The sequence below is a fragment of the Puma concolor genome, chromosome A1, assembly GCF_028749965.1.
Source record: "Puma concolor isolate L17-30 chromosome A1, mPumCon1.1.hap2, whole genome shotgun sequence".
Classification (NCBI taxonomy): Eukaryota; Metazoa; Chordata; class Mammalia; order Carnivora; family Felidae; genus Puma; species Puma concolor.
The window spans coordinates 121,847,353-121,867,645 of NC_141667.1; the positions used below are offsets into that span (position 1 = coordinate 121,847,353).

The following is a 20,293-nucleotide window of genomic DNA, read 5'->3' on the forward strand; positions in this document are numbered from 1 at the left end:
CAGCTCTTGGTTTCGGCTCAGGTTGGTGAGTTCGAGCCCCGCGTCGGGCTCTGCACAGGCAGTGCAGAGCCGGCATGGGACTCCCTTTCTCTTCCTCTCTCTGCCCCTCCCTTGCTTGGGCTCTCTCTCTCAAAATAAATAAATAAAAATTAAAAAATGTTAAGTGGAAGATGACTTGTTGGGGCTTAATTTGTTCAACATGCTTAACAGTTCCTCCTCAAGTTCACCAGCATTAGACCTTTCCTAAAGGAAATAGAGCTCCCCAAAGCAGGTCAAAAAATCAGCACTGTCGTTATTACCAGTAAACTGCAGGAGCTCAGACCTGGGACCTGTGAGCAGGTCTTCACACTCTTACTTGAAGAAACACGAAAATACGTATCATGCCATAACTTTATGAGAAACTCCAGAAACAAACGTGCCACCAAATGGAAAAGTCATTTAATTCAAAAATCATACTTCCACTCGTTTCATAAGGATTGTCACATAAACCAAGCAAATGAAAGAAAGCCAAGTTTCAGAGGCCACTCGACAGGAACCGTATTGTCTTTATAGATAGCCTTAGTGACGCAAAAGCACATTTTTCAAAAAGCCTCAACATGGCAAGACTATTATTACTAATGACAGGGAACAAGTTCTAGTCTAGTCACAAATTACTTTTTAATGACAGAATTGGATTTTACACAGCAGTCAATATTCAATACTGAACTGAAGTTTAAAACAGTGCATTATTTGCGGTTTAAAAAAATTTAAAGTGCCACTTTTAAGTACTTTATTGATATTATATCACACAGCACTTTGCAGTATACTCAAAGGTAGCCTAAATTATGAGTTAAACATGCAAACAGTTTCTTCTCCAAAATATGGACAAAATGTCTTTGAGAGTGCTTGTGAGCGCTAGCCTAGTATTAGCGACTACAGGTTTAGGAGTTTGATCTGTTTTTCAACACGACTTTTAATAAGTGAATAAGGGATATAGCTGTAGATAGTAACCATTTGATACATACGAAGTTTTAAAATGGCACTTAATTTACATCTTTTGTCATTTTTATAGTCAACAGCCTGCCGTTTCTCTAACTCCCAACTTCTAACTCTTAAAGGCTCCAAAGGCTCAGCAAATGCCAGCTTATGGAAGAGTCTGGATCTTTGCCTATGTAGATGTGTGCTTTACATACACAAACACATACTAATACGCAGATGCTTTAGAATCAACAGAGGAACTTCTTTTCACAGGTATAAGGTTGACCCTGGCTTCCGGATACCCAAGGTAGCTGTCTGCAGGTGTCTGTCAGGACAATTTTGTAGAAAGGGATGTACAATGTCTTGACCTCTCCGGGACCACTCCAGGTAAATTTGACATTTTGATTATCAATACTCTGGTTCTGACTACGCTCAAGAGAATTTTCATATACTACTAACTGCTCTTCTTATATGGGACTGGGACTGTGCCAAGCCTTTGCTCCCCACAGTATTCCACCTTCTTGAAAGACGTTTCCGTCTTGTAGTGTCCTGGAAAACTTTTACGAAACTATTAGCTGCAAACTTCCTCTGTGATGTATTTTTCCCTATTAAGAACTATATTTATTTCTTGTAAAAACAATCCTAAGATCTTCAACGTGGTTCACCTTTTACTTTCTGTCTGCTCCCGGCACTACTTCACATCCAATACCTTTTCACCCAAGAATACAAGTGCTTCCATCGGGAGACCACATGTGAGCAAGGGCTGGTGGCTCTGAAGGACATCTGGATTCTCTACATGGTCTCTCCCTGTGCTGTGAGAAGTTCTTCAGTTACACAAGGACCGTAGGCGGCGAAAGGAAAAAAGCTAATTATTACTTGTCGGAGTCTTGTCTCAGGCATGCTGTAGGATTGTGCAAGGTTCATTGCTCTGCTGGTGTCATTTTGATGCTACAATTACAGAGAAGTGGTTCAGCACCCAGCAGATCAGCGTGGCTGCCAAACGCATTTGAACACAGGATACATTTTTTAAACACCAGCAAAGGGTGTGTCAGAGGACACCCAGTTGACTTAAAAGACATGTGGGGCAGGGTTGTCTAGGTAACTGATTACCATCAAGTTTGCCAGAAAATGACAGATAACTCGGAACAGAATACCCAGGACATTCCTTTTTAAGTCAGGGAGCTATTTGGTTTCTTCAGTGGTGGCTACCTACTTGGGTAATACGGTTGCTCATCAAACATTCTGCACTGCAACATGCTGTGGGTACCATGGTGGCCACTGCTGTACCTGGGACTCCTGTGTCTGTAAAACTGTTGGTCCCAACTTGGTTTTGGCAACAGAAGCCAGAGAATGAAAGGTGCCAGTAAATAGTCACGAATAAGGGATCTAATTACCTTTAGCCAATTATTTCTGTCTCCCTACCCTTCAACCATGGGTGCTTTGGCAGTCTCTGTAGTCAAGACGGAACTTCTGGAGTGACTGGAATTGCTGTTGTCAGGAGACCTAGGTCATAGAAGGATTTCCCTCTGAGCTACAGGAATGCACGTGCAACCCTGGAGTCCTGGAAATGCCTGAAACGATCTTGTCACTAGCATGGCTCTGTCCTGCTAACGCCAATCTGCCAATACTTGATGGCTTATTTTCTTTCTCTTTGCCTCTCCATCCAAATAAGCACTCAGCAAAAGGAGATGAACTAGAATTACACTGAATTTGTTTGGTCTGGCAGAGGTAAACACATAATGGCTGTAGAAATACTCAAACATTAAGTGAAAAACTGGCTCCAATTATAGGATATTAAGGAAGGCTGTGCTATGCAGGGTCCATCTCTATACACTGATTTTTGAAAACAGAAGAGAATATCATCAGTCTTGAGCAAGTCAAGAATTTACTCGCTTAGGGGCAGGGATTTGAAACTACTTCTTTCACAGCATGGCCTTCTGCAGCCATGGAATTCCTTGAGTACCCAAAGGAGGAGGGACAGACTGCTCATATGCCCAAAAGAGATTCAGGCTCTGGATGCCTCATCCCAGGGCCTTACAAAAGAAACACAAGGTTCCTCGGAGACCTCGGGGATCTTGGTCCATAGTCCTTCACTCCGGTACCTAGTTCATTCTTCTCATCTGCCCTCAAGTTCCCTATTCAGCAGAATTAGGGGCTGGGGGGCAGAGATGATAGAGAAGGTAAAATCTATTTTTGGTCTTCCAATTCCTTCCCTATTTGTTGGCTCATATTCTGAAAGGTTTCTCCAGTTCTGTAGCAAATGGGGAGGAGGTGAGCCTGGCTGGGGAAAGGAAGGAGAGCAGCCATCTGTCACATGCCCAGCATGGCTACAGGGAAGCTGGGAAGGGGTCTACCGAAAAATGCAGGTTGGCAACAGCTCCATTTCCCTCCAGCTTCAGATCAGGGCCAATTGAGGAGGGAGGGACAAGCTTCCAAGCAGTCGAGCTGGGGCCAAGTGTCGACAGCGATGCTTTAGCGAGGAGCTCCTCAAATCAGGGCCTGGGCCTTCTGCTCCCCTAGGTTAGCTCTAGTTAAGGTTCCAGTGTGGCAGGTGACAATTTGAAACGACAAATGTGTTAACAACAATATTTTGAGCTCTTTCTATTTAGGACGCACAGTGGCACAGAGTAGGCTTGTTCCCTCAGGCCCTGCTGAACAGACCCTTGAGCTGTCCAAGGTCTGCAGGGAGTAGTGGAGCCGGTTTGTGTATTCTCTTTCTTCTTGGGTTTGCAGTGAGAGCTTTCCCGAGTCCTCTCTTGGTCTTATCCAGTCTCAGTGCTTATTCCCTGATTCAGTGGTAGCGTTTTGCTTGCTGCTGGATGAGGTCCTGCACCACCGCTGTGTAAATCCTTGAGCTGATGAACGGAATCACCATATCTAAAATTTCAAACCATCTCTAAAGCTGTCACGGCAACCTCTATCCCTCTGTAGAGTTTTTCTCTTATTTTGGGGTTACAGGAAATGAGAGATGAACAGGAAGGGAAGTATTTAGGGGAAGGGAAAGCAGCAGTGTACTGAGGACCAAAGATCCTAAGAAGCCAGTTTTTCCTAGAACTTAAGACACACGCAACATTTACAAAATAGCTCGGCCTCATGTATACAGCCTTAAAGATGATCCGAGGAGTTAGATATAAGGAACATGCAACTATCCCAACACCTTGTGTCCTGACACCTTGGGGTACCAAGAAATACACCTGAGAAGAAACATGGAAAACAAAATCTAACTCCTAGCCCCACCTATGTGAATCCTGAGCTGCTTCATACTACCCAGCAAGAGTTCTTTGAAACATTCATTGCCTGAAAATGCTCTTTCTCTCTCCAAATTCAAAGCCCAAGAAAAGCTCAAAAACACATTTGCATAAAGAAGACTGAACACCATCAGTGAGTCATGCCCACCAACCAGAGCCAGCAGAGAGTGTATAGAAATGTTTTCTCCTTTCTCAAGGCCAGAGAGGGGATGACTTCCCCCGGTTGCTCCCTCATACACACACCTCTTCAACAACCAGAGCTTAAACGTGTGGAGCGACAGCGACTAGCTTCAAGAGTATCAAATATAAAACTTTGCCATATAATATTTCAAATCACTCTATTTACAAGTTTATCTTTAAAAAAAAAAGTAAAAGATACAGTAATTCAACACAATTCAAGTTTTTCTCTTCTTTAAGCTTCCCTAAACAGGAATTCCAGAAGCAGGGAGCACTCTGGAACAATGCTGCCATTCCGAGGGGCTCCTGGGGAGCCTGACGGTCCATCAATTTGGAGTCTGTCTGCCCAGAGTCACTCTTGCAAGGACATTCGAATGCAGAAGACACTGAGAACTCTGTTCTTTGAAGGCCAAGTGAATGTGAAATGTCCAGGCCCAACTTTCCCACCCCAGGTAATCTTCCAGAAGACCCGGCCCCTTCTGGACCAGGAAACTCTCTTTCTCAGAAGGTACCCATTCCATCTTTCCATGCCTCCTGAATCACAATGGCTTATACTATTAGTCTTGTGCCTCAAAAGCCTGAGAAACAATTCCCTTTTTCTGAGTGGCAGTGAACACATATGTCCTTTAAAACTACAGGCCACAGGGTTAGCCCTGAAATCACCCCTGAAAGCCACCAGGGCACCAGTGCTCAGCAGCGCAGGGTACTGCCACGGGGCTGGTCAGTGAGGGACTACAGGCATGCGAGGGCAGGGGAAGGGACGGGAACGGGAGACCATGAAGGAACAAGTCAAAGGGAGGATGTCACCTGTGGAGAAGCAGTATACTGCCCCCTATAAAGCATGGAAGAACAGAAATATTAAACCTGTATGTAATTTAATCTCAAGAGGTTACTAGAGTTTGCTCCAAATATATCCTGATGCTGCTGAAATTCATCAGAAAGGGAAGAGTTCCCAGCTGCCATTCTGTCTACCCCGAGCAGACCACTCTAATTCCTTGCCCTTCTGCTTCAGGTTGTTGGAAAACCATTCAAAAAATGACCATAAAGCAGGGAGAAAAAAAAATATCATGCAAAAAGTGTGTTATTTTTTTGGTTTGGTTTCAGAGTAGGTTGGGTTGCCGTGGTTACGAGGTGATGGCAGCCCTCAGTGGCAGAGAAGTTCCTAGCTTGGGAGGGGGAACGTGGGGTGTGTGTGTGTTCCCCTTGCAAGAGGGGACTGAGCTGAATTCTGCCAATGCTTGGCCGAGGCTGCCTGGAGATGGTGAGAGATTGCATTTTATGTAAACAGTGCCGTAACCCCTCTCCCTCCTGCATGCAAACAGACAGACCCAGCTGCCTGTAGCACTGTGGGCCTCAAGTATTTGGAGGTGGGGTAAAGAGAGTGTCTACTGTAAACAGAAGCAATGGGCCCAGCCTGGGTCTCAGAGCCAATGCCCAGCCCTGCCAGACTTAAGCTACACTGCATGCTCTTGAGGACTACTTACATCTTTCTTACTTCCTTTCTCAGAAGGTTGGGGGTTTGGATGACTGCTGAAACAAATGAATCCTCCCTATTTAGGGCGCTAAAGGAGAGGAATGGCTTTGCCAGCCGTTCTCTCGGTTATCAGAATCAAACGGTCTCCACTGCTGATTTCCTTCTGTTCCTTGCAGTATCACCGCATGCCAGCTGCCATGGTCATGGGGATGGGTGCTCCAGAGTTCACAGAAACATTTGCGTTGACAGGTAGTAACCGAGTCAGTCACCCTGAATTTCTCAGTGGCAAAGAGAAACGGCCTCCAACACTGCAATCAGCGGTTGTCATGGATACCATGGAAAGCTCAGCAGGTCTGCTGGGGCCCACGGTTAAAAGAACTCCACGTAGTTCTCAGGGATGAGGCCAGTCTTTCCGTTCAGAGTCCCTTCCAACCAGCCAGGCTCCTGAGATGGATGAACTATACAGGAAGAGGGGAGAGAGACAGCGAAAAAACGTTACAGATAGGGGAGGTGGTGGACGTGTGAGAGAACAAATGAGCGCAGTCGCCTGTTATGTTACATGTTTCCAGGACTTGTTTAGACCAGGGGTTCTTAACTTCTTGTGGGACATAAGCGTTCCAATAAAGGTCATTCTGAAAGTTCTCTATAACAAAAAAAAGGGAAATAGACACAGCCATTCAAAATTTTGCATACAATTTTTGGAGTTTCGTAGACTTTCTGAAGTTGCTGGCTTAAACTATTAAGAGGTGACAGATTTTTCCTTTTGAGGTTAGAAGTCGGTTACGGTGTTCCATCCATAAATTTATCTAACCATCCATCCATCTATCCATCCATCCATGTACCCATCTATCTACCCAGTAATGCCTATGACCCAAGTGGGGTGTCCATGGAGGAATGCTAAGAACTAGTTTTTAAAGGTATCTAGTATGCATTTCACTAACCTAATTATGCATTTTCCTTTCCCTTAAATCCTTACCCTCTGATTCTAATCTTCCTACAAATCTCCCCACCTTTCTTTGGGCAACCTATGGCCTGTGAATAGCCCCCTCTCTGTTCCGCCCATACCCTTTCTTATTTTTCTTTCCTGTTCTCTAGAATTTTCCTCCCTCCTCCATACAAGACTCAAGGCTGTCTTCTTCCTCTTTCTCTTGTAACTTTCAAAATTTCTGTCTCTTTGGTTTTTCGATATCCAAGAAATCTACCCCATTTCTGTGCTATCACAATCCATCTTCATGGAGACTACTGTGATACTGTAAAGATTACATAAAATCCAATTGAGGCTGCAAAGTCCAATAGCAGGAAGAAAGAGAGAAGGAATCATGGGACCTGGAGATGGCAGGGGCACGGTGTTCATGCTTGTGAACTGGCAAAACACAAATCACTCTTAATGGGAAAGGCAGTGCATTTGCTCTTAATGTATTAGGAAAACTCCAATTTTCTGAGATTGTTCGTAAAGAATGAATTTTCCCCTATTCCCTTCCTAGGCTAATTAAGTGACTTCCTGAGCTTGTTTTAGAAAAGCATTTCCACCCCCAATGCTACTACATAACTTTAGTTTCAGTTTGTAGGAAAAGAAGCAAGAACAGAAACCAAAGGAAGCAATGGGCAAGCAGCGAAAGAACACACATCGAGGCTTCAGGAAGGTCAGTGTCAAGGTAATCTTGAATGCTTCTTCAGGAAAAGACAAGGTCAAACATCTATCAGTTGGCCTCCAAAATGCTTACATAATTTCCTATCAGTAGGCTTCAGGAATAAACCAAAAATACTAAGGGTATTTTGGATTCATGACATCCACACAGAGGAGTCTGGAAGAGAAGAGCATGGGAGAATACAACACAACTTAAAAGCAACCTGCTCTCTCCAACGATGAAGCTCTCTCAACTTATCCTGAAGATACTAGCACCCAAACACCACTGCCTTCTGCCCAGCCATCCAGCTGACAATGTTAATTAAGATCACTTGAATTTTTTGTACCTATAAAGTGATTATAATAAAACTCCAGTGCCAGGAGCCAATATGGAGAAAGCACTCAGCAGAGAGCCAGAATTTGTCAATAGGAGATCCTGTATCATTGGACCAGTCATTAGGATGAGTGAACAAGGCTCTCTCCTGGTAAAATCTTGGTGAGTGCCTGATCTCAATACCCACTGAAGCTTTGGAAAACCTCAAATGTTCAAAAGCAAAACAAACAAACAAACAAACTCACTCCCCAAAATAAAAGACCTAGAAAGAACAACCAAACAACCAACCAACCAAATACAACAAAACCAAAATAAGACCCTTCCCAGTTTACAGCAAAGCTCCTAGTTGAATGGTTATTCCACTGGATACATTGAGTCTCTCTCTTTCAGACATTCTCCCTTCCTGGCCAGCTGTTCAAATGCAGCTCAGGTGCTGAGGTGCTAACAACTAAAAACATTAAAAATGGGATTTGCCAAGTAAGGGATGAATGAGAGAGGACAAAGGAGGCCCCTCCAAGCCGAAGAACAAGAGTTAGCACAGGGGACAGTGAAGCCTTCTGGTCAGACTGCTGACTCACTGGGGGCTTTGAGCTGGGCTTATTAAGGCCTGGCATCAAACCATGTGCATCCAAATCACCTGCACGGTTATTAAAACTGGGCCTCATGGCATACCTGTTAAAAGAGAATCCCTAGGAGTGAGGCCCAGGGATACGTATTTTATTTTTTTTTTAAAGTAGGCTTCATGCCCAATGCAGGGCTCCAACTCACGACCCTGAGATCAAGACCTGAGCTGAGATCAAGAGTCGAACACTTAACTGACTGAGGCACTCAGGTGCCCCCAGGGATCTGTTATTTTTACCTTAATCACAGAAAGGTAAGGGTTATGACTTTTCTGTGCCCAAATGCCTCTGGAATGAGGGTGGTCATAAGAAAGTGCAAATTCTCACCTATGGATGGAGGAGGGGAAGCAACATCAGATGCCCCTCTGCTGAAGCCCTACCTCCTTCAGAAACACCAGCACGGAATCCAGTCTACCTGTTCCCTCTTTTCTCCAAACTCCTGGAATGCTCATAGCACATTCCACATGTTATTCACGGGTCCTGTTAACACTGTTCAAATGTGTTATGCATTGCTTCCTTTACTAGTTTTTTAGGATGTTTTAGTCTGTACTGTATCACTCAATATTCTTCAATGACTCCCCTCTGTCAATTATGATAGAAGCTAACACCTAGAAATAGTGACTGGGAAGCAGCCATGGGCTGCTGAGGTTTGGATATGCGTCAATTTCTTTGATCTTAAAGATCCTAGCTTGTATCTTAGTATCCATATTTCACAAATGAGAAAATTAAGGGCCAGAAAGGTAAATTAATTTGTGCAGGATCACAATGGTATGACTAGAATTTGAACGCAGTTTCTTTGACTCCAGAGACCAAGCCTGTTATGCTTCTAATTCAACCAGAGAATGTGGTCTTTGGGGATAAGAATGATACATATACACATACACATACATATGTACATCCCAAGTGGTGGGTCTTTTGCTAAGTGCTTTGCCTGCCTCATCTCCTTTCACCTTCAGAATGACTGTGAACTCAGTTCTGCTATTATCCTCATTTTACTGATAATAAACTGAGGCTCAGAGACGTTGAGCATTTTGCCCCTAAATACACAGCTGGCAGATGATGGAGATCGATGTGAATCCGGGATATCTGACCCCAGACTCTGTGGTCTAACCACTACTGCTTTTGCCTAGCCCAAAGCTTTGGATATTAACAGTGTTCGTATGCACTTATTGAGCTGAACTGAGCCCATGCCCAACTTTCTGAACTACACCAGTGTCCAATGTGCCACATAAACACACGAAGCACTGCAGTGAGCTGGCTCAGCAGCTCTCCAGCCCAGCAAGCAAATAATACAAGCAGCTCCTGACGTGGATGTGCTTCCTGCCAAGCATTTTCAGCTTCATCCATCTCTGCTCCATACACCCCTGTATACACAACTCATGCTCTGTCCTTTTCCTTTTCTCACTGTGGAAAAGGAACAAGCATGTGACTAAGGTCTCTAGTGGCTGGCTGTCCCTAAGGGAAGAAGCACTGGCTGGAAGAGGCACAGATCCCTGTGTAGGTGAGTATATTTACTCATGTAACAAGTGTTTATTAAGCACCTACCCTGTGCCAGACACTAAGCTAGGACCTTGCACACGGTACAAAGCAAGCAGAAAAGATTCTGCTCTCGGAAAGGGGCAATGTATCAGTAAATAAGCACATAATTTTAGGTAGTGATGAAGGAGGAGAAAGAGACTGGGATAGGGATGTGGGTATGGGAAGGAGCTCAAAAAGCTAAAACCTAAATGATCTAAAGGAGCTAGCCAGGCAGTGGGTAATGCAAGTACAAAGACCCTAAGGTCGGGAAAAGCCTGCTATGATTTCAGAACAGTGGTCTGTACATTTTTCTCAAAGAACCACTCTGTAAATGTGTATCTCTACTCAATTCTGCAATTGTAGCACCATGGCTAACATGTAGACAAAAAGGCATGGGTAGCTATGTTCCAACAAAACTTTATTTACAAAAACAGGCAGTGGGCTGGATTTGAGTAGCAGGTCATAGTTTGCTAACCCTAGCAGAGAACATAGGGAAAGTGTGCGAGGCTGCAGCGTATCAAGTGAGGAAGGGAAGGGCCAGGGGGCAGGAACAAGACCGTGGAGACGCCGATCAGCAATTCTCGGAGGACCAGGAGGCCACTGGGATAGGTGAAGGAGAATAACATGATGAGATTTTCAAACATCGCTCTGGCTGCTGCGTAGGGAAGTGTTATGGGGGCAAGAGTGGACATGACAAGTCTGTGTTGGCAGCAGGTGGAAACAGCTGGGTGAGAGATGGAGGTGGCTTGGGCTTGTGTTTGGATTTGGCAGTAGGCACGGCCGGGGGGTCCAAAAGACTCCACTGAGGACCCTCCCCGACAACCCCACTGGTAGAGCAACCCATGATCCCCTGGGAGGATGCTCTCTGTCTCTGAAGGAAACCTGGGGCAGCCCAGAGTGGGTCTTGCACTCATGCCGGATCCCATACTTTGGCAATGAATGGATCCAGCCCATCTCAAATCTTGATCAAATTGTCCCAAGAACCCAATTTTAGTGAATGCCATGTGCATTTTCCAGGTATCGCTAATCACACTGCCATAAAATGACTAATGTTCTTGGGAACACGAGTTATTTCTCTTTCTCTTTCGTTACTAACTAAGGTGCTCTTGGTGAAAAATGCTATTTCCTAGTAGGCTGGCAAGGGCTGACAGTGGAGTTATTTCCGAGTAATGCACATCCATTCCCCACTGCACAAAGTCCCAAAGCCGACTGAACAGCACAGCTCACATTTGCAGCACAGGCCCCTGGAACCCAAAGGCTTGGAGATTAATCATTATGAAACAACAGACTTTCCCCTCAGGGTGCCCCTCCTTCTTCTTCCTCCTCATCCCTTCTTCTTGATGCTGAGAAAGACAACACACACACAACTCCCTAAGCCTGTCATTAGGAAACTTCCTTCCAATTGGTCTGATGATTCAGTCTGACAGCTACAGAACATCCAACTTAAATGGCTCTTACCTGAAGTCTCCACCAAGAAACTAGCAGGAGACAGAACAAGGGAAGTGATCTTTGCCTAACGTGCTAACCGTTTTTTCTCCCCTAATGCCCAGGTAAAGGGAGGGGGATAATGGGGTATATGCAGTGTTTTCTAAAAATCGGGCATGATAAATATCACCAGCCAAACCAATCTAAACAGAGGATTCACATGTTGTCAGATGGAGGCAGGTGGCAAGGTGACATGGTACAATCCCTATGTAAGAACACTCTGGCAGCTCCTGAAGCTATTAAACTGTGTGATCTAGGGCCCCCCTCCCCCCCACCTAGGTCTATCAACAAGAGAACAGCAAACACAGGTCCTCACAAAGATCAGTACACAGATGTTTACAGCCGCATTACTCCTAACAGCCAAAGAGCAGAAACAATCGAAATGCCATCAACTGACAAATAGATAAATAAAACGTGTTATATCACAGGAGGGAAGATTACTCAGCAGTAAAATGGAAGGAAGTCCTGACGCATGCTACATACAACAGGGATGAGCCTTGAAAATACTATGCTGAGTGAAAGCAGCCACTGACAAAAAGCCCACATGCTGTATAATTCGGTTTACATGAAATATCCAGAGCAGGCAAATAAATAATGACAGAAAGGAGATGAGGGGTTCCCTGGGCTGAAAGGGGCAGGTCATGGCGTATGTGGAGCATGACTGCTGAAGGGCACAGGGTTTCTTTTCGGGGCAATGAAGATACTCTGGAATTAGACGGTAGTGATGGCTGCACAACTCTGAATCTACTAAAAAACCATGGAATTGCACATTTTAAAAGGGTAAATTATACGGTATGTGGATATCTCAATACAGTTGTTTGAAAAAAAAAAAATACAAGGAGGCTGCACTCAAGAAAAAGAGTCACAAACAAGATGCACACACATACACATACCTTTTGAGAGTTAAAACCAACTCTGTCCCTGAGATCAGGGGTCCTCTCTGCAGTCACAGTGAATGGCTGATAGGAACAAGGCAGTCCCTTGCCCACAAGAGCAGTGAACTGGAGTTTAGAGGACAGACTTTAAATTCTGGATTCACCCGTAAATGTGGCAATCTCTCAAATCTTGCTCCTCTACAGGCAGAAGCCCCACCCCTGCTGACAGAGTAGGACAGAGAAGCCTGTGCACGCGGCCTGCTCTGGTTTGTCTGTTGTGAGATCTGTGTCATGTGATGGCTGAGCTGTTACTCTACCTAGGGGCCTATTCGGACCGGGCACGCTTGTCAATGACATGGCTTTGGACAGCCTTCAGGGGACCAGCTTCACCTCAGGTCAGCCTGATTACTCCAGCTGCTGACAGGCAGGCAGCTGGGATGGCTGTTGGTATACTTTGGTATGCAAGGCACCCCGATGAAAGTTAATGGAGCAAAGGTTTAATTAAGGACAGTGCTTTTTGGGCTTGGGGAACCATAAAGGAGGACGTGGGCCCAGGAGGTCACATACAGTTAAGAGCTTGCCCCTGTCCCTACTGGCTCAGAATGTCCAAGTGTGACCTCTGTGGCCTGTTCCCCAGTCGGTCCCCCATGCCTGATTATTATCTCTGCCACGGTGAATGCAGGGGCTGGGCACACAGAGGGGGCAGTCCCTTCGTGTGTGAATGCCATCAAGGGTGTCCCCAGGAGTCCATCTCTGCTCTGGCTTAGAATGTGAGGCTGGTAAAGACAGCCACGACTCAGAGAGTCAAGGTGTAGTGCCTACTGCCCAGCCAAGAGCCAGGCCTGGGTCATATCAGGGAAAAAGGTAAACACATCACTGTGAACTGTCAGAACAGCAGGCCCTTTACCTAGGACAGGCGAAACGATGACAATCATCCTACTAACAGTGTTGAATGCTTAATATGTGTTGAGTACTAAATATATGATGTGTGCACCACTCCACTCTTCCCTGCAACCGTCTGTTACCCTGGTATGACAGAAGTGAGGCACAGAGAGGCTGTCACTGCTTCAGGTCACAGAGGCACAAACCAGGACTTGTGCTTTGGTGGCCTGAATCTAGAGCTCAGGCTCGCCAGTGCTACGTGGGGGCCTTGGCTGCCCTGTATTTCTAGGTCTCAGGCAGGTGGCAGGAGGTGTGATCTAGGCCAACGTGAGGCACTCAGCCCTGAAGGGGAGCGCTTGGGCAACCTGCACTCACTCAGCCTTACTCAGGAAATTTGCCACCACCCCACCTGAAGTCAAGAAGGCACCCCTAGAAAATGTCCACTTCCTGAAATCAGGCAGCTCCTCTGGGCTCCTCCTTTGAGCAAAACAAACACACCCTTTCACCCAAGCATCCACAAAGATGAACCCTAAAGGAGAAGTTCATCTGGCAAAAATCTCAGCAATAACAGAGACTCTGGCTTTTTCCCAGAAACATGATTTTCTCTTAGGTAAATGGTTATGACAAGTCATGGCATCAATACTCACTTAAAAAAAAAATACTGCCTTTTTCTTGGTTTAGGGAAGAAAACAAACAAAAAGAACCAGGAAAAGGTACATCGAGTAAGTACTAGTTCCCAGTTCTACGGTGCAGGTGCCACGAATCCAGTTTCACACCAGGACACCTGAGCAGGACAGCTGGCAGTCTGCAGAGAGATGTGACTTAGAGAGTCTACTCTACACTTCCCAACAGTTCGGGGGAGGGCACGCAGGGGTGCAGCAGGGCTCATTGACACAGAGGTCCCCGGGTACCCTGCCATCTCAGAGACGAGCCTCACCTCCTCTGGAGGGTGAATGCCACTGAACCCAATGAGAAATTCTGTACCTCAGTCTCTGCCCTGAGCTGACTACTTACAAGACTCCTGTTCTCTGTTCTGTTATCTTCTACCCTCTGTACAGCCCCCAGACTCTCAAAGTCACTGCCAAGTTGCTGGGCTGAGTCCTGTGCAGGTACAATCCACTTTTAACGTCCAAAACACTTCCATGAGGTTGCCTCCGTCAAAGTGAAGGCTTCAGTACACTGTCCTCTCTTGACAATGCCTCCGCAAGTCCTGCCGCTTCTTGCGTATTTTGGGAAGAGACCCCAGGGAGCGTGCGCGTGCGCACACACAAACACACACACACCCTTCTTTTCAGTCTTACCCATTCAATGAGACTGTCATTTTTTTTTTAGGTAGGAACTTTGAAAACTGCAGTTATTTATTAGCTTCCCCCCTCCCCCCGCCACCGCCCAGATCTGTGCCAAGGGATGAGAAACTCACCATTGTCGAAGACTGTGCCTGCTGTGAACGAGAGTTCTGAGTCATGTTCAGCTTTGCAGGCATATAAGGCTTTTGCCTTCCGGAACGGTGTGCTGTGTGAAAACAGAAGTTTATTTAGCAGTATTTTTAAACCATCTGAAAGCCCCAGATATTTAATCTCTCTTCTTCCCCTTCCCTGCAAGCCACCTAGTTATCTCTTGTGGCAACAGCCTGACAAGACAGCCAGATGGCAAAACATGAGGCGGAAGAGTTGCAAAGGTCACGAGAGAAAAATGAGAATTATTCAGAGAAAAGCTGTAAGCCCCGAGAAACCACACGCCTTGTGGGGTCACCTCTGTGCCACGTTAAAACTCTGCCTAGGTGTCTGGACACCTGAATGGTGGGAATGCAGGCTGGGACCCACTTTTGGAGCAGGAGTACTTTGGGAAAAGGGTGGTGGGGAAAAGGCTTCCTACTTGCTCTGGAGAACACTCCCAAAAGACCTTGTTGAAAATTGGCAATGCTCAGTGAGTCAAAAAGCAGAAATTCTAACTAAGCCATTTTTCGGCTCTAGGCTATGGGCTGACATTCGCTCTCCCAGATGTTACTTATTTCTCTCATTGGGCTGGTGGAGCAGGATTCCAGAGGTGGAACTCCCCGACCCCCGGGTAGGGCAGGGAACAGACAAGGTGTGTGTGTGAGCAGTTACGTGAACATGTGTGGGGAGCGTGGAGAGGAAGAAGGGGGAGGGAACATGACATATATACGTGCATCAAAGTCACCGGGAAGCTCTTAACAAATGCAGATATCTGGATTCTATACCAACCTGCAGATATAAATATAGTCATCAGTATTTTTGAAAAGCTCTTCAAGTGACTCTAGTGTGCAAGAGAGCTGAGAACCACGGTTCCAGAACAGGGGTTGGCAAACTCTTGCTGTAAATGGCCTAGCAGTAAATATTCCGGTCTTTGTGAGCTGTATGGTCCCTGTTGCAATTACTCAGCTTTGCCTTGTATCATAAAAACAGCCATGGACATTGTGTAAATGAATTCGTATGGCTGCGTTCCCTCAAAATTTTACTTAGAAAAAACAGGTGGTAGGTTGGATTTGACTGAAGGGCCACGGATTCCTAATTCGTGTTCTGAAGAGTAAATTTTAAGAAGTGATAAATCCTATTACCACCTACCAATCTTTGCTTTGATATCCAGTAGTTCCAAATGATCAATGGACTTTTCAAGGGTCATAATAGAAATGCCACTTAACAGTCAAAGTTAGCTCTTTATTTGCTAAAAGTAATCTCTTCCATCTCTAAGACCTCTGAAGAAGCACATTTAGGGGCTCCGGGGCAGAATAACAAAAGAACAAGTAGGTCCTCTGGGTTAAGCAACTATTCCAGGGATATAGTATTTACTTTAGCTACATTTGACTAACAGAAAGCCTCCAGGAGTCAGTGGAGCCAAACATCCTGGGGCACACTGATTTCTAGTGGCCAAATGAGGTTTAGCTGAGGAAGGGCTGGTCTCAGGTAAGCCCAGACAACATCAGAAGAGGCAGAGGTCTTGGGTCATCACGGAATTGGTACTTCTGAGTCACCAAATCCATCCTCCCTTTGGAAAAGAGGAGCCATGGATGGATGGACACCTACACTAGGACCAGGCATCTAGAACTTCTAGTCTTGGCTCCATGAAAACTGAAGGAGATAGCTTAAAAGGTCTGCTGTGCACAAGGATCAGAATAAATGAGTATCCAGAATTTGTTGCTAGGCACAGTTTACTGTTCTTCTTCCTGGCCTTCTAGTAGCCCAGAGATGGCAGCCAGGTGGGAGAAAATTGGGAAATGGGGAGAAAATGAAGTGGGTCTATGTGGAATGAAGGAAAGAAGAGCCATCATAATTCATTAGTTTCAACTGGAAAACAGCTCTTCTGGGATAATTGTCATTAAAGTCAGAATGGAGTCTGGGACAAGGGGCATATTCTGTGATCTAAGTGAACCAAGTATGCATATTGTCAGCAAGGGCCAAACATCCATTGTGCAACTTTCCATGGAGGGGAAAAATGTTTGTTTTGGTCTTTGATTTTGAGGCAGTGGGAGCTGAGAGGAGGAGTTGCCTGGTTGTAGAAAGTGATAAAACAGCCCAAACCCCATATTGGCAGGCAACGAGAGCCAGGGAAGTGGAAGGAGAATCTGGTTGACATTAGCCAGAGTCACTATCCCTTAAGGACAGGGCAACAGGAGGTGGGTGAAGAACAGAGACTGGGGGCAAGAAAATCAAAGGCGAGGGAAAGATCATCTGAGGCAAGGCTCTTCCAGGGGATTCTCATAGAGGTTACTTATTAACTTCATTAAATAAAGGGAATGGGACAAAATGGGCAAACCAGGGAAGCCAACTGGGGTAATCTGGCAGAAGAGAGCAGAGGGAATGGTCTCAGGTGCTGAAGATTATTATTCAAAAGGAATAAATTTTCCACTAATGTTAAGCTTTGGGAACTGAATAAAGTGACAATGCAATAACCCATTAAAAATAAAAACAAAGATCAAGAAAGGGCCTTGCTTTTTTCTGAGATTAACAGTTGACTGACCATTTAGGAGAGGGTCTTTTCTCCTGAGATGTCCTCCCACTGCTGTCCCTGGGACTAGGGCCACCAAATAAAGGATAAGACACCCAGTTAAAAAACAACTTCAGATCAGTGGGAAATGCTCTTTTTAGTCTAAGTATGTCCCAAATAGTACATGGGACATACTTATCATAAAAAACAGCATTTGCTGTTTACCTATAATTCAAACATAATTGGATATTCTGTATTTTCATTTTATTTGCAAAACATTTGCCAAATCTGGCATCTCTATCAGGGGGCAACTCTTATCTTTTTAAAAGCTGGTCAGCCCAACCAGTCCAGTGTCCTATGCCATATTCACTGTCAAAAGCCCCAGCAGTTTGCTTTAGGTAGAGTTCCTACCAAAACAGATCCAGTTGGCAGGAGGTTGTGTTTGTAGGCTTTGGCTCTAACTAAAAAAATAAAAACTCCCCACCAAGTACCTTTGGCTCTTGAGCTCCCCGTTCCCTGCGGTGCATCTCAACACTGGACACAGAGAGCCTGAGGTGTGTTCAGCTGCTCCTGTAACAGCGCCCTTCAGACCTCAGCTGGCCTTCAAGGGCATGAACAAGTTTGGAACCTTCTGCTAGTTCATTTTTAATTTTCGCCTCTGAGCATGGCACAAGGCCAGGAAAGCACTCAGAGGAGCTTCCCTCAAATGCCCTTGCAAACCTTGCAAAATGACAAGCCACTCTCCATCAGATGACACTACAGGGAGGTGGGACCAGCTAGACTGGCAGGATGCAATAGCTTGATCATTTAGGCACAACTGCCAGAGGCTACTGTGTAAGTGGAAGTTATGGTTTAGGCACTAGAGATTTTGTAGGGGTGACAGGAAAGGGAAGTGGGAAGGGAATATGCCTCCAGTACCCTTCCTCTGCTGTGCTGTCAAAGGCCTTTTCCTTCCTGAGCTTCAAATTATATGCCTGGTGGAGAGGAGAGGGAGCCACTTCCAGAGGAGACATTAAAGAGAAGTTCATGGGACCACTTATTTCATCTAATTAAGTAGTTATTTACCAAGGGAAGGAAATCTGAAGCTTCACACTATGGAGGTGGGTGTGGGGGAAAGGCCCCAATGGACCTGAATGATAGGTGTACACCCCCATTTCTTGGCTGCATACCGCAATGGCAACTAGGGGATTTCAACCCTCTTGGCTAGTTCTGATGGGCTAGCTCCCAGTAGGGTCTCTATCAGTGCTCACCTCGGCACACATACTTAGCTCAGTGCCAGTCAATTCCAAGCCCTAGTCGGCCTTTCCTCTTTCAAAATGGCAGCTTCCTCAAGTGTTGTGGATTAAGATTGTCCAGATGGTGCTACTTTAATGGTGGCCAGAGTGGGCAGTGCTGAATAACCATGACCCCAAACACATCACGGTAGCAGATCCTATTGCCAATCTTGAAATACTTTGGGAGATGGAGAGGAGTAGCTAAAGAAAAATACCTGGAAAATATGTTGGGTGATGGCAAGGAGTACAGAGGAACAGATATTGGACAGGCAATAGGCTGTTTCCCGAAACTCAGAGACACAAAAAGTGGACACTCCTAAAGCAGAGAATATGCCCACATTTTTAGCCAAATGATTCTATCATCCTGAGTCCCCCAGCCCATTCTGTTTAAAGGACCAATGTTTTCAAGGTTTTACTCCCCTTTGATCAAAATGAAGGAAGCATATTCTCCTAGTGACTGGGCCTATCCTATAAGTAGGGAGGCATATTGGAAGGTGACTGCCCCAGGTCTCTGTAGTTTGCTCTGGTTCAGGTCTTCATGGAGCAATCAAGCATCTAACCAGAAAGGTTAGATCCATGCCATATCTCGTGTCCTAGAAAGTTAATGTCTCCCCAAGTGCCCAGAATATGTCTAAGAAATAATGAGGAAATAACTTAAGTTTCAGGAAAATATAATCTGAATTTTAACCTTATTCCCAGGGTGAGGGTAAAAGAGCATATGGAAAAGCTATCCTTCCCACCTTCCAGTGCAAAGCTAGATAGAAAACCAAGAACAGCAGGCCAGGCTCCGGGGCTGGGAGTCGCATGGAACCTTAGGTTTGGGGGCACCCGTATGTTTGGAGGAAAGAGTGCTGGGTTGAGGACAAGAAGTCCTCTGGATGGGTGCTCATCCAGTCATGTGACTACGTAGTCACCTCCCTGTGCCTTAGTTTTCTTTCTCTGTAAGAGGTTTCAGGCCATTTCTCCTCCCATCCTCAGATGGGGATAGCATGAAATAATAGATTGGCAAGTACATGGAGGAAAATAAATATATACATCTGTATATATAAATAGCATGGGTTTTCTTTTTTTTTTTAAAGTGAGGCTAAGTGTTGTCAATTGTTTAAGCCTCTCTGCTGGACCCACCCCTCCAGGAAAAAAAACAGATATGAGAAAAAAGATGGACAAGAAAATACTGCCAAGGCTCCAAATGCTTATGACGCCATGTAAGTAGGCTCTATATTTTGGTTGTCTGCAACCAGAGACTAAGTTTGAGAGAGATATAGGCTTAGGATCTACATATCAGAGAGATCCTACAGGATCTTTATTCACTGATTCTTTTCCTGGATTTAAATAGCTTCTTTTCTCTAGAGAAGTATAAAGAATGAAGTCTGGATATTCTCAAACCAGGGAAGAGGAACTAGATCAACCCTCAGAAAGAGGTATTACCTCTTCCCATGAACACTAAGGGTCCATGAGGCATGGAGATCCGAGCAGGCTGGGAGCATGCAGAGGGCAAGAGGCAGCCCTCGACGATTTAAAGAGCAATCACTTCCCATCTCCATCCTTTACTCTGTGTTACCTGCGTCTCTCTCCCACTTCTCTGGTCTCAGCAGCTAGGTGTCACTGCTCATGGCCAATGGTCCAACCCCACAAATAAAAGTTGCCTTATGCTACCCGATAAACATAAGGGAAGAAAAGGCCAGTAAGTGTCTCAGCACTGTTCCCTCTGATACTATCTTATACCAAAGCACAGAGAGCCCATGATTCTGAGAACCATCCAAACAGGAGGCCGTTGAGGAGGCACTCTTTCCCCAAACTCCAGGCATCACGGATTAATTCAGAAACTGGAGGAAGGGTTCAGAAAGGCGTGGAAAATGCCATGCTGGTTCATGCAC

At 45.4% G+C, this 20,293-nt stretch overlaps 1 protein-coding gene across 1 annotated transcript in view; it reads right to left on the minus strand.

Moving 5' to 3' along the window:
- Positions 1 to 416: 416 nt before the first annotated feature.
- ARHGAP26 (Rho GTPase activating protein 26) overlaps positions 417 to 20,293 on the minus strand; it is a 432,059-nt gene continuing 412,182 nt past the window's right edge. The window contains exons 22-25 of the mRNA XM_086716387.1: positions 14,618 to 14,709; positions 13,704 to 13,726; positions 12,334 to 12,599; positions 417 to 6,314 (exon numbers count right to left, since the gene is read on the minus strand). Coding sequence (XP_086572513.1) covers positions 12,387 to 12,599; positions 13,704 to 13,726; positions 14,618 to 14,709 — 328 coding nt within the window. The 3' untranslated portion in view covers positions 417 to 6,314; positions 12,334 to 12,386. The remainder of the gene's footprint in view (positions 6,315 to 12,333; positions 12,600 to 13,703; positions 13,727 to 14,617; positions 14,710 to 20,293) is intronic.